Source organism: Scardinius erythrophthalmus (genome assembly GCF_964197995.2).
Source record: "Scardinius erythrophthalmus genome assembly, chromosome: 11".
In the NCBI taxonomy this organism is placed as follows: domain Eukaryota; kingdom Metazoa; phylum Chordata; class Actinopteri; order Cypriniformes; family Leuciscidae; genus Scardinius; species Scardinius erythrophthalmus.
In genome coordinates, this window is record NC_138231.1 from 31,739,260 (window position 1) to 31,753,745 (window position 14,486).

The following is a 14,486-nucleotide window of genomic DNA, read 5'->3' on the forward strand; positions in this document are numbered from 1 at the left end:
TGTTATTTTTGTAGTTACTATGGATACAGTGACTGCATTCAGGTGCTGGATATAACTGGTCCCGCTGGCTGAGATAATGATGATGGTGGTGGTGAAATTGTGTCTGTGTGTATGATTTGTGTAGATATGTCTTTCAAGGGTTGGCAGAATGGTCATCCAGAAACTGACTAATGTATCTAAATTTTTTGATGCAAATTTGTTTTTTTTTTCTTCTGACTGGTCAAAAAAAAGTGCTGCCTCCAGCAGGACAAAATAATTGCCATTAATCTCATATTTCCATACATTTTTTTTATTAAATAAGTAGAATGAAATAGAAAGGTTATCAAATGTGCTGACACACGTTGCACACGTTTACCAATTACAGCCCTAAAAACATTTATGATTTTTTCCACAAATGGGTTTCTTGTAAATATTATATAGCTGGTTATTATTAGAAGGGGGGAAATCATCAAAAATCAAAGATTTTGGAAGCCCCTACTTCAGACAACCCACCAACTAGTCGGTTAGAGTTGTCAAAAGTCTGAAATTTTAACAGTGCTCAAAATGCTAGATGGAGATGTTGGTATTGTCACATTTTTCAAATTTCAGTACAGATTTGGTACCGAAGTCTGTACTTTTGAGAACTCTATAGTCAGTTTTACTAGTTTGCACATTTGTAGTTCCTTTGAAACATCACACGGACCTTTCTTTAAAGTGCCTTGTAAAGAGCGATCTGCATACATAAATCCATACATACCGCCAGCACTGTGAATATTGACGGAAAGGAATTTGATTGCTTGCCAGAAAAGCGGGCAGAGTATAAAAAGAAGCTGGGAACGGGAACAAACACACAATGATACACTCCGTGACCGGCAGCCCTTAAGTGGCCTATTGAAAATGGTTCACATTGAGTTTGTGTTGAGTCATCTGGACGGGTGTGCTCCTACACACTCTGCAGAGAGTGATGCAGCAACTCTGAAATGCTGAGATGAAATTAGGTCACGTTCAAATTGTGCTGAGTGCGTGAAACATGCAGGCGCATGCATTTTAGTGGCTCACTAAATTGCAAATTGAATCCTGTGTGTGCCCTCATTTCGTAGTGTCAGCTTCAGATGGGTAAATAAATGTAATGATGTGAAAATATAGATATGAATTCATGGCTTCTAAACAATGCATCTTTAAGCGAGTGCAACACTTCCAACTCCAAGGCTAAATCAGTTTCCTGCTTGTGCTTAAGTGTGTGAACTCTCAAAGTCTCTCAATGAAGCCTAGCGGCTTGTTGTTTAGCGGTATTTGTGCTTACGCTGCATCGTCTTTTGTAAGTTAATTAATTCAGTAATTTTAATTAATTTATCTGCCTTATGGAACAGTGGCTTTAACCTGAGGAGATGGTGGAGGACGGACCTACAGCTACAAACAAATAATGAATACCTCCTTGTTGTTAGTCTTTGAATACTTTTTATTTTTTTTAAAGAAAAAAAGGATTAAGACTTGAAAGCACACCAGGTATCATGGGATTGAAAGATCTTGAGTTCTGAAGATCTAATCTGAAAGTTTGATCTGTTTATCACAATAGCTGCATACTCGTGCTTGCTTCTCACACTTAAATTGTTAGTTCCCCCAAAATTTTAAATTGTCATCATTTACTCATGCTTGTGTCATTCAGAACCTAAAAGACTGGTTCATCTTTGAAACACAAATGAAGACTTGTGTCCCTCCATTTAAAGTACATTTCACCAAAACTTTGACGCTTCAAAAAGTATATAAAGACATTGTAAAAGTAATCCATATGAACTGAGTGTTTTACTCCAAGTCTCCTGATGAGACACGATCACTTTATATGATGAACAGATTTAATTTACACTTTTATTCTCATATTTGGACATGTATAGAGCACATCATATATGTTCAAGCTATTATACACGGAACATTTTCTGTATCTTTTATATCTTTCACATATCCGCATATTAAAAAGATGCATACAAAAAGGCTGAATATGTTCTTCAAGATGGTTCTTTAATAATGGTTAATTAAAGCGTGTCCTTTGAAGCAATAATAAAGAAAAAAGGAAAACTTTTGAAGTGCCCTGCATTCATCAGTCTACTTTGAAATTCTTTAACTTTAACATGCTTGATTAACTGGCCTTGACATCTAAACTGTTTTTGTGTATGGGGTCTATGATGTAGGAGAATCAAAAAGAAAGATTTTTGGAGAATAAGTGGATGAACGCTCATCTTCTTTCTTGCCTTTCCTTCAATTCATGTTATGTTTGCAGACTCTAAGCTGGCCAGCAGGGAGAGGGGAAAGCTGTGCTTCAAAGCCACAAGATGCAGAACAGAGGAAGGTAAGGCTTTCAGTATATGCGCATATACACAAAACCTTCACAGCCTCAAATTCTGAAATACAGAATAATAAGCAAATAGTTTTTAATGTGCAAGACAACGTGCATAAACTTCAAATCACATTTACCAAATAAATTCCTAGATGTGACTTTCAATCCACAATCACAGCTGCTCTCAGCCAATTAAAATGCAGCAAACTGTGGTTAACATATTGATGTATGAACATGCTGACTTTTTTTGTTCTCAACATCTAAGCTACCTCAGATGCAGCAAAAAAATACACCTTTGCTGACCTCAACCTTGGCAATGAACAAGTAAGAAAGCCCTTTTGTTCTCACTACTATTTCAGTGATACTGACTCGAATCAAATTTTGTTGAATGTTAGGCGATTAAACACCGTTTGATTAATCCCGTCTGGCAGACGGTTAACTCAAGATAACGCATTTGAGCACTGAAGTGTCCACTAAAGGCACGCTTTTCGTGAATGATTTTCTGATTAAGAGTCACTGACTGTCATCCTCATTCAGCTTCTCAACTGTCCTCAACATATTTCTCTCTCTTTGGCTTTTCCTCTTATTCTTTTAGATTGTCAGCTCTACCACTCCATGTGCTGATTTTTTCTTCCGGAGGAGTCTGCCCGCTGAACCCAGGAGAGGAGGCGTGTCTGCAGGCGGTGCTAGTCAAATGCGGAGACACAGCCTCGCGCATCAGAGCGAGATTGATGAAGGTGTTACAAACATCGTCAGAAAATGCAGCGAAGTAGAGCTTGACATCATCATCCTTTGGAAGGTAACTCCTACAATTGCTGAGAAATTGTAAACATTTTGAATTTTTATATATATATATATATATATATATATATATATATATATATATATATATATACAGTGAGGAAAATAAGTATTTGAACACCCTGCTATTTTGCAAGTTCTCCCACTTGGAAATCATGGAGGGGTCTGAAATTGTCATCGTAGGTGCATGTCCACTGTGAGAGACATAATCTAAAAAAAAAAATCCAGAAATCACAATGTATGATTTTTTAACTATTTATTTGTATGATACAGCTGCAAATAAGTATTTGAACACCTGTCTATCAGCTAGAATTCTGACCCTCAAAGACCTGTTAGTCTGCGTTTAAAATGTCCACCTCCACTCCATTTATTATCCTAAATTAGATGCACCTGTTTGAGGTCGTTAGCTGCATAAAGACACCTGTCCACCCCATAAAATCAGTAAGAATCCAACTACTAACATGGCCAAGACCAAAGAGCTGTCCAAAGACACTAGAGACAAAATTGTACACCTCCACAAGGCTGGAAAGGGCTACGGGGAAATTGCCAAGCAGCTTGGTGAAAAAAGGTCTACTGTTGGAGCAATCATTAGAAAATGGAAGAAGCTAAACATGACTGTCAATCTCCCTCGGACTGGGGCTCCATGCAAGATCTCACCTCGTGGGGTCTCAATGATCCTAAGAAAGGTGAGAAATCAGCCCAGAACTACACGGGAGGAGCTGGTCAATGACCTGAAAAGAGCTGGGACCACCGTTTCCAAGGTTACTGTTGGTAATACACTAAGACGTCATGGTTTAAAATCATGCATGGCACGGAAGGTTCCCCTGCTTAAACCAGCACATGTCAAGGCCCGTCTTAAGTTTGCCAATGACCATTTGGATGATCCAGAGGAGTCATGGGAGAAAGTCATGTGGTCAGATGAGACCAAAATTGAACTTTTTGGTCATAATTCCACTAAACGTGTTTGGAGGAAGAAGAATGATGATGAGTACCATCCCAAGAACACCATCCCTACTGTGAAGCATGGGGGTGGTAGCATCATGCTTTGGGGGTGTTTTTCTGCACATGGGACAGGGCGACTGCACTGTATTAAGGAGAGGATGACCGGGGCCATGTATTGCGAGATTTTGGGGAACAACCTCCTTCCCTCAGTTAGAGCATTGAAGATGGGTCGAGGCTGGGTCTTCCAACATGACAATGACCCGAAGCACACAGCCAGGATAACCAAGGAGTGGCTCTGTAAGAAGCATATCAAGGTTCTGGCGTGGCCTAGCCAGTCTCCAGACCTAAACCCAATAGAGAATGTTTGGAGGGAGCTCAAACTCCGTGTTTCTCAGCGACAGCCCAGAAACCTGACTGATCTAGAGAAGATCTGTGTGGAGGAGTGGGCCAAAATCCCTCCTGCAGTGTGTGCAAACCTGGTGAAAAACTACAGGAAACGTTTGACCTCTGTAATTGCAAACAGAGGCTACTGTACCAAATATTAACATTGATTTTCTCAGGTGTTCAAATATTTATTTGCAGCTGTATCATACAAATAAATAGTTAAAAAATCATACATTGTGATTTCTGGATTTTTTTTTTTTAGATTATGTCTCTCACAGTGGACATGCACCTACGATGACAATTTCAGACCACTCCATGGTTTCTAAGTGGGAGAACTTGCAAAATAGCAGGGTGTTCAAATACTTATTTTCCTCACTGTATGTATATATATATATAATTATTATTATTTATTTTTATTTTTTTTGGGGGGGTGGGGGTCAGGTAATTGTATTTGTTTATAAAGCAATTATTATTAGGACTAGCAAAGTTAACATGTTAGCCTAAGATATATGTCTATGGCAGTAATTTACCATTTACCAAATAGCACAATAACGCATTTACCAAATTTGATATGACCGTTTCTTATTCTTTCTTTTTCCTAAAGACTGTTCAGAATTCATGAGATTAATGATTATTTTATTCTACTACTTTTTAACAGTAAAGCTTCACACTACCAGTACTACTTAATGGCTGCATGTCGCCAGTGTGAACGCAGCATACGAAGTACAGTGCATATAGTTTTTATTCCTCCAATAGTGATTAGAATTGTCACCTTATTTACTATATACTGTCACCTTCCAAAAATGTTTGTAAGCACTTTAACTGTTCAACTGACCCCATGGAAATTTAAACCCTTTATAAGAACATGTTTCCTAAAAATATTACCAGCCAACTTGCCAGTTACTCATGTTTATTCGCCAACTACCAGTAATTGACTTGACTATTTTGCGCTTAGCAAGTGTTGGTTTTGGATCGATGCACTAGAGCTAAACACTGCTGGTGTTAATGACTTTTTCTGTCAATACAAAATCAGTTCCTTTATCTCAAAGAACTTTTGATGTAAATAATGCTTGGTGACAGTATTGATGCTTTACGATTTGAGGTCAGAATGTCATTGTATTAATCATATGGTGTTGTATTTCAGGCATATGTTGTGGAGGATAACAAACAGCTCATTTTAGAGGGGCAGCTTCATGTTGCACTGCAAACCATTGGCAAAGAGGCCTGCTCGCTCTCGCAGAAAGAGGTACGGTACATACAGAACACAATGACACGCTTTTGCTATTCGGCTCTTCACGTTGGGTGCTTTATAAATGTACATAAATATAGATTCACTCTATAGAGAATGTACTTCCTCTAGTGCAGGAGACCACTCTATCTTTTCAAAGAGAATTGGTGAGTGTATACCAATGTATGCACTAGGGATGTGACTTGAACTACCGCCCCCGAATTGACGCTAATTCAGGGCCGGCAGTTGCTTGAATGGTGAGTTAATTATTATTCTTAATGAAAAAACACAACAAAACAGTACAATGACAAATTCACTTAAATAGGTGCTTTTCCATTTCGCTTTGAAACCAAATCTTCTGCCATCGTCTTGTAAGTCAAGAGTGAGGCGAAATGGTCGAAGTGCGGTGAAATCTGACTCCTGCTGCTGATTTGTGCTGTGTCTCTCATTCAGCGCACGCTGAACACGCGACATCGCAGCAAGCCTAGTATGCACATGACTAGATAATATTTTGTGTGTGTGACCATTTACAGACCAAGATGTCCTCATCTTAGTACATTCAGGTTAAAGCTACAATATGTACGATTTTTGTAATAAAATATCCAAAAATCCCTGGCACAGTGAGATATATTTCCTGCAGTTGTGTACTTACAATATCCCAAAACTTCCCAAAGATTTTTAATTTCAGAGAAATTCCAATTTTAAATAATGGCTCATCCCTGTCGCCCTGTCCCACTTGTCACCTGTCAATGATGTAATATCCGCGTTATCCCTGGTTTCCGCTCGTACTGCCATAGTATCCATGGCGACAGACGTGGACAACTGCGTTACGTCTAGCGGCACACTTGCGCTGTTATTGTTTCGTTTCAAACATTATGGACCATGGCAAGCAGACTTTGGACAAAAGATCATCAAAAATGAGGATCAATATCAGCATGGCGTTTTCAAGATGCCGAGAGCTCCACTTCCGTGACAAACTTCGACTTAACAGAGACGTCTTGCATGTACTTTATTAGAAAGGTGAGCAAATGTACATAAAACTAATCGATGGTATATAGCTCAACAGGATGAAATGTTAGAATATGATCAGTATGTTATTCTAATGTTGATATAGCTTACTGCTAGTCTCATACAGATAAACTAACAAAATAACATTATAACTTTCAACACACTCAAATGCAGTTTAGTGTGATAGTGTAGACCAAATGAAACAGCGCTGCATTACCTCACAAGTTTCATTCATCTAATAAACTGACCTGTGTGAGTATTATTCAGCAAATGTCCTGAAATGAAATGTCCTTATTCCTTTATATCCGCGGCGTGTGGTGCTGATATCTGTCTCTGCTGATACCAAAGTCATGTTAAAAACATCAGTGTGTTCACTCATCCATAAACATTATTAGATCCTTCGGCATGACGGCAAGTTCCATAATTCCGCTTATGCGACATCAACATATGCCTTTGTTATTGTAAGAGGTTAGCGACCCTTAGCGGCGAAAGAAATTACATAGCTTTAAGCTCTCAATTGAATGAATACAAACTTAGCTTTGCCAAGCAATAGTTTGCCCTTTTTTTCGGTGTATCAGTGATATCCCTCTTGGGAAAGAGTTTGAACTCAGTGTAACAATCCTCAGAACTATAATACTTTATACAGATTTTTCTTGCATTGCCAGAAGACACGACATTAAAATTAAATTTTTAGTCTATTTTTTGGCCTTCAATTTTAATGTCTTGTCTTCTGACGCTGCAAGAAAAGTGTCTTTTTGAACCTGTGGTAGTCAAACACACCCTTCTAGAACGTCTGTCTCATAAAGTAGGGATGGAATTCAAATTTAGTGAGCCAATTCATCACTGACTGGCAGACGGTTAACTCAAGATAACACACTTGTGCGCTGAATCAAAACACTGACGTGCCCACTAAAGGCACACTTTTCGTGAATGACTTTCTGATAAAATCCATCAGAGATCAGACCAACAATGATAAAGAGATCAAAGTTATTTTAATTCAGGGCTGTGTTTATCTCTCGTTATAGCTCAAGTAATGGACGTCGGAATTGTTAAGGCATTTGTTAACACTTTCGCTTCAAGTCATTTTTTTGTGTGCTTTGTGTCAGGAGTCCATCAGAGCCTTGATGCTTTTGTAGTGCATGTGTGGTTATAAAGGCACTTTGAAGAATGTGAAAAAAGAAATAATTTCAGTCTCCTGACCTTCCTGGCCAAATCCTCTGGCTTTTTTTATGAAGAAGGGTAAAGGTTGGAAGGAAGTTTTATTTAGTGTTCACAGCACAAGGATGGATAAAATGGAGGACACAGACCTTGAGGCTCATCATAGTGTGTGATTTATATTAGAGACCTTGAAACTTCTTGTGGAAGCCAAAAAAGTAGTTCACTACATTGACGGAAACTAAAATACTGTTCATTTTTCATCGATTTTCTTCAACCTAAAGAGATTTCTGTCCTTTCATTGAAAGTTCATTCCATCAACACTATGGCACTTCAAAATAAAAAGTAAAAGATGGTAAAAGCAATCCACGTGAATCAAGTAGTTTAACCCAAGTCTTCTGAAAAGACACAATTGCTTTATATGATGCACATACCTAGAGGACATCAAATATGGTAAACGGAGGCTCAAACATACTTGCTTGACATTCAAGAACCAGTGAGGTTTGTTGAGATTCTGTTTACCATATGTGACCCTGGACCACAAAACCAGTCTTATGGATTTATGCATCACCTGAAAGCTGAATAAATAAGCTTTCCATTGATGATGTATGGTTTGTTAGGATAGGACCAGATTTGGCCAAGATACAACTATTTTAAAATGGAATCTGAGGGTGCAAAAAAATGTAAATATTGAGAAAATCGCCTTTACAGTTGTCCAATTATGTTCAAAATATTTTTTTTATACATTTAAGGTAGGAAATTTACAAAATATCTTCATAGATCATGATCTTTACTTAATATCCTAATAATTTTGGCATAAAAGAAAAATCGATAATTTTGACCCATACAATGTATTGTTGGCTATTGCCACAAATATACCCGTGCGACTTATGAATGGTTTTGTGGACAAGGGTCACATATTTGATGAGTGCCATGTATGCATGTTGATCTATTTATATGTTAATAAATTAAATCTGTTCGTCATATAAAGCAAACATGTTTTTTCAGATGATTTCATATGGATTTCTTTTACAATGTCTATATGAGCTTTATAAAGTGTCAGTTTTGGTGGAATGGACAAATGTCATGTTTCATAAAAAAAATCTTAATTTGCGTTTTGAAGATGAACAAAAGTGTTATTAGTTTGGAATGACATGAAGGTGATTAAATGATGACAGAATTTTACTCTTTTGGTGAACTATCCGTTTAATAAGCTTGTGTTCCTTGCAAAAACTCTGTGACATTCAGTAAATTGTAGGTTTTCACACTTTCTCAGGGGACGTGTGAGCACTCCAGAGGAACCCAAACCCCTCTAAGGCACACCAAACTCAAGAGAGCCCATCACAGATGGACATTTTTGGCCTTTGCATTACATCTCTTTTTTTCAGTGTCTCGCACCATGCACTTTGTCTTTGTCTTTTGGCTTTGATTAGATTTATTTCAGTGTGTGTTAACTTCAAATTAGGTTGTATGATGCTACTCTATTTTAAATAAATATACTTTAAATCCCTACACCATGATAAGAGAAGTGCATACTGTACAGCCCTCGAATACAAGACAAATGTCCTCTGCTCTGGCTCTCGCTCAAGTCTTCCTCTCATAATTTGACTTTCTATTTTCTCCATTCGAGACAGAGTGCAAGAGCAAAGTGACTTTGAGAGCACTGTAAGTGAGTCCTGCTCTTTATGAAGATGGATGCATCCTGTTGTGGAAATTCTTTTCTCAACTTTAAATAATAATTGGAAGACAGCTGGAGATTTCAAAAGTTATAAAGATCTTTATTTCTTGCAAGAAATTGGCTGTTCACACATCAGTCAGAGTCTGATATGAGAAGGCGCTGACTTCTCCTTTTTGCCAAGCTTATATACCCTTAACACATCCTGGTCTGTCTCAAAAGATCGCCTTGGTTTACCTTAAAAGGCAACACGTCTTGTTCGAGATCTCTTCTAACATAAATTCTATCTAGACAGGACAATACCATGTCTGCAAAAATATACCATGTCTGCAAAAGTTTCCTGTTATTAGCTGCTGCTCGATTTCACACATTTTGCCTATCTCTATTTTCATCAAAGCTGCGCACATACTTTTCACACTTGAAGTACACAATAGGTCACTTTGAGTACTCATAGTCTCTTTGCTACCCAGAACATTTTGCCCCTGCAAGCCTATATGATTATATTTCTTTAAATGCTTATGAGTAAAAATAAATGTTCAACGTTAACAAGTTGCACACACCTAAATGTAAAAGAACACATCTAAATGTAAAATTTCCATTACAATCCCAAGGTGCTTTAAACAGTCAGAGCCAGACAGCAGAAAGGCTCTGACCTTCGTGTGTGTGTGTGTGTGTGTGTGTGTGTGTTGACTGATTTTTACAATTTCCTTTGAAAATCATCAATGTTCAAGCTGTGTCTCTCCTTCTCCATTTCAGCTCTTTATTCATTCCCTTGTTCTGTCAGTTGTTTATTTTCCCCTCTGTTTCCCTCCTACTTGTTGGGCCTGATTCTATCCAGTCTGAAATTTCCCTCTGCACCCGTAGCATAGCAACACTCATTCATTGCAGAGGAAGTGCCTCACGTGAGGGAATGGCGTCACACATGTTGATCTCAAAGTCTTTTTATAGAAACACTCACGTGAGCTTGTGTTTTTTCTCCCTTTAGAGTTCAATCTGTCTCATCCACCCCGTTCCCTTCTCTCAGCCACGCACGCACTTTAAACTGAATGAAAAACATAACAAAGCAATTTCCTCTGCTGGAGCTGAGAAGTTTCCTTTAAGCTTTCAGATTAAATAAAACTTCTGCTTTGTCTATTAGGAAACTCAAGAGATGGTGCTTCTGAAGTTCAAGCCTGACGTTCCACCTCCTGTAAGCAAGCCCTCACTTGAACAGCTTTCCCATCTCATAAAGACCTGCCTCCACTACCCAGAGTCTTATGATCATCCTTTCCCACAAAAGAGGTGAAACGCACACAAACAAACACTATTTTTTGCCCGAAATCCACAGACTGTGTTTCAGAGGTGATAAGACTTGCAGAGACGTACACTAATGCCCAGTCACGCCCACAGGAGCGTTTTTCTGGCCTAGTTCTGCAGTGGTGCGTGGAAAGTAGGTGTGTTCGCATGAAAGTGTGAAAGATGGAGATAAACTGGACCATTTCGTGGTTATGGCACTCTAAGCAGACAGTCATCACTCATAGCTAGATTAGATAGATTTGTGCGAATGTGCTCACATACGTTTGTTTGGTCGTTCTGTGAGGAACAAAGTATGGAAGCTTGTTTCCGCCACAGAATAAAGCATTTTAAAAGATAATAGCGACTTTTTATCTCACAGTTGCGAGTTGACATAGTCGGAATTGCGAGATATGAAGTCAGAATTGCGTGATCTAAAGTCACAAAAAATCAGAAACACGCAATTGCGAGTTCATATCTCACAATTCTGACATCTTTTCTCAGAATTGTGAGATATAAACTCGCAAATGCAAGTGTTATAAAGTCCAATTCTAAGGTAAAAAAGACTGACTTTTTTCCTCAGAATTGCGAGTTTAGATCTCACAATTCTTTCTTTATAACACGCAATTGCGACTTTATATCATGCAATTCTGACTTTATATCTCACAATTGCGTGAGATATAAAGATATAATAACAAAATATATAATAACAAGATATATAAAGATATAATAACACGCAATTGAGATTTTATATCATGCAATTCTGACTTTATATCTCACAATTGCGTGTTATAAAGTCAGAATTGCGATATAAGCAAGCAATTCTGAGTTTATTTCTTGAGGTATACTATAAACAACCCTTACAAAGTGTCCTAATAAAATCTGATCAACTTTCAAGCACTAAAAAGCTCTTTACTGTCAAGTTTTAGACCTAACCAAACACAAGCGTTAGGACATTTTCTATTTTGGCTGCACTTTGCTGGGTGGCCCTGCCCACAGTCGAATCTCATTGGCCAAAAATCCCACACAGCATAACTGTATACTGCAAATCAGATATTTTAAGATTGATTGCGTATTGCTGCATAGTCATTGCTGCTTTTAATGTGAACAGACAAATGGCTTGAAGTTTTGCAGTACTTCACCAGAAGTCTGTTTTTTTCACTGGAAAATCCAATTGACATTTTGATTAAATGTCGAAAAAGGAGAAACACATTCATGGAAGAATCATTCAAAAGATCTATAACATGCTTTTACAAAATATATAGGGTTCTTTTTCATGCCATGGCAACATAATACACTTTAAGGAATTATTTTAAATAATTTGAATAATTTTCTTTTTAAATTTAGGATGGGGAGGGAGATAGGAAAGTGGAGGAACAGAACTGAAAACCTAAAAACATCCCACTGTGCTACAGCATTGACATAAAGAACATAAATTTGCCAGGAAATTGAACTAAACATCTTGTAGCATGATGAGATGAATGTTCCGGACAAGAGGCAGAGGTTTAGTTCATCCATATTTGTGCTTCAGGACAAATGACTTAAAGTTGCTGCGCACCAGTGTAAGATTAACAGAAGTTATGAGAACCATTTATCAAAGTAATATCCAGATGAAAATCAAGAGTTCTCTATTTTACATCACAAAATTGAATAATCAATTTCAGTTTGAAGATGAGAGAATCAAGAGAATAATCAATTTTGTCTAGCTTGAAAACTTGGGCTCATGATATGTGGTCATGAGATGCAAGAAATGTATTCTAGTGCATTTTTGAATTTGGTTTGCTTTTATGGATGCACAAGCACTGCATCAAGAGGATAAATTTCCAGTATTACACACACATCTGAAACCCATCTTTCAAATCTTGCTGTACTTGACATTTTTTCCCTTTTTTCCCCTAGTTTATGTATGGTACCAGTCACCCTGACGTTGTCCAACTGTTCCTTGGCTAAGGTAGATGTCATCATTGATCTGCGGCATAAAACGACCAGGTACATCTCAGCTTTTCCTGATCCCTAAAGGCCCCAATATATTTAACAAAAACAAACTGGTGTGACATCATTTCAAACTAAATCAGGTCAAAACGAAGTTCGTTTGGTGTTTGTTTCGGAAGATCGAAACCGCTTGCCAAGGTGAACTTTCCGGAAAAGTACGATCTAGCTGGTAAACACCTTCGAACTACCATTGGTCCGTGGCGATGTTGTAAATGAGACTCCGCCTTCTTTGACATGGAAATCCTCTGCGGTTCATTTCTTCGCTTCAATCCGTTGAGGTCAGACATCTGCGAGTAAAAACATGAACACACTGGGGAGCTGCTTTATAATAATAAATGATGTACAGTACCAGTCAAAAGTTTGGAAACATTACTATTTTTAATGTTTTTGAAAGAAGTCTCTTATGCTCATCAAGCCTGCAGTTAAAAAAAAAACAGTAATATTATGAAATATTATTACAATTTAAAATAATGGTTCTCTTTTTTAATATATTTTAAAATGTAATTTATTTTTGTGATGCAAAGCTGAATTTTCATCAGCAAGTACTCCAGTCTTTGGTGTCTTGTGATCCTTCAGAAATCATTCTAATATGATGATTTGATACTCAGTTATTATCAATGATGGAAACAGTTGTGCTGTTTAATATATTTTTTTGGAATACTTTTTTCAGGATTCATTGATGAGTAAAACTTTAACAGCATTTATTCATAAAAACAGCATTTATTCTAAATAAAAACATTTCTAACAATATAAATCGTTACCATCACCTTTTATCAATTTAACGCATCCTTGTTGAATTAAATTACTAATTTCTTAAAAAAAAAAATAGTTATTGTTCCCAAACTTTTGAACGGTAGTGTATATTGTTACAAAAGATTTTTATTCTAAATAAATACAGTTCTTTTTAACTTTTTATTCATCAAATAATCCTGAAAAAAGTATCTCAGGTTATAAAAAAAATATTAAGCAGCACAACTGTTTCCAACATTGATCATAAATCATCATATTAGAATGATTTCTGAAGGATCATAAGACACCAAAGACTGGAGTACTTGCTGATGAAAATTCAGCTTTGCATCACAAAAATAAATTACATTTTAAAGTATATTAAAAAAGAGAACCATTATTTTAAATTGTAATAATATTTCATATTACGTTTTTTTTTTTTTTTTTTTTTTTTTTTTTTACTGCAGGCTTGATGAGCATAAGAGACTTCTTTCAAAAACATTAAATATTAATTAAATACATTAAAACATTAAATACATTAAAAATAGTAACGTTTCCAAACTTTTGACTGGTACTGTATTTGTAATTGAAAAAGATACTGACACTTTTTCTTTTTTAAAAATGTAAAGCTGCTTGCTTTACATTAAAGGGGTCATGAACTGCAATGTTTTATTGTTTTAGAATGTTTCCTGTGGTTCACTTATAATGTTAGTGTGATTTTTAGTATAAAAAATTGTCATAATTAAAAAAATAAAAGCATGTTTTAATAAATAAATAAATAAATAAAAGCACCCAAATTCCTACCCTGATTTTAGCTAACGCTCTGTTTGAAGGGGCGTGTCTGCTGTGAGAGGCCCACTGCTGTGATTGGCTAAAATCTTTGCATATGAAATAGCTAAGAATTACATGTGGAACTCTCGTAAACTTTTACCACATTTTCACTATTACAGCTGTCAAAGTTAACTATTCCTGAAAAGATGTTGATTATAGTA

General features: G+C 36.8%; 1 protein-coding gene across 4 annotated transcripts in view; it reads left to right on the forward strand.

The window, feature by feature from the left end:
- The window catches only part of trappc8 (trafficking protein particle complex subunit 8), an 80,508-nt gene that overhangs the window by 63,112 nt on the left and 2,910 nt on the right, over window positions 1-14,486 (forward strand). For all 4 annotated transcript variants that reach the window (XM_081378672.1, XM_081378670.1, XM_081378671.1 and 1 more), the window contains 6 exons: window positions 2,255-2,323; window positions 2,577-2,635; window positions 2,907-3,110; window positions 5,583-5,684; window positions 10,643-10,785; window positions 12,676-12,765. In XM_081378672.1, the coding sequence (XP_081234798.1) occupies window positions 2,255-2,323; window positions 2,577-2,635; window positions 2,907-3,110; window positions 5,583-5,684; window positions 10,643-10,785; window positions 12,676-12,765 (667 nt within the window). The remainder of the gene's footprint in view (window positions 1-2,254; window positions 2,324-2,576; window positions 2,636-2,906; window positions 3,111-5,582; window positions 5,685-10,642; window positions 10,786-12,675; window positions 12,766-14,486) is intronic.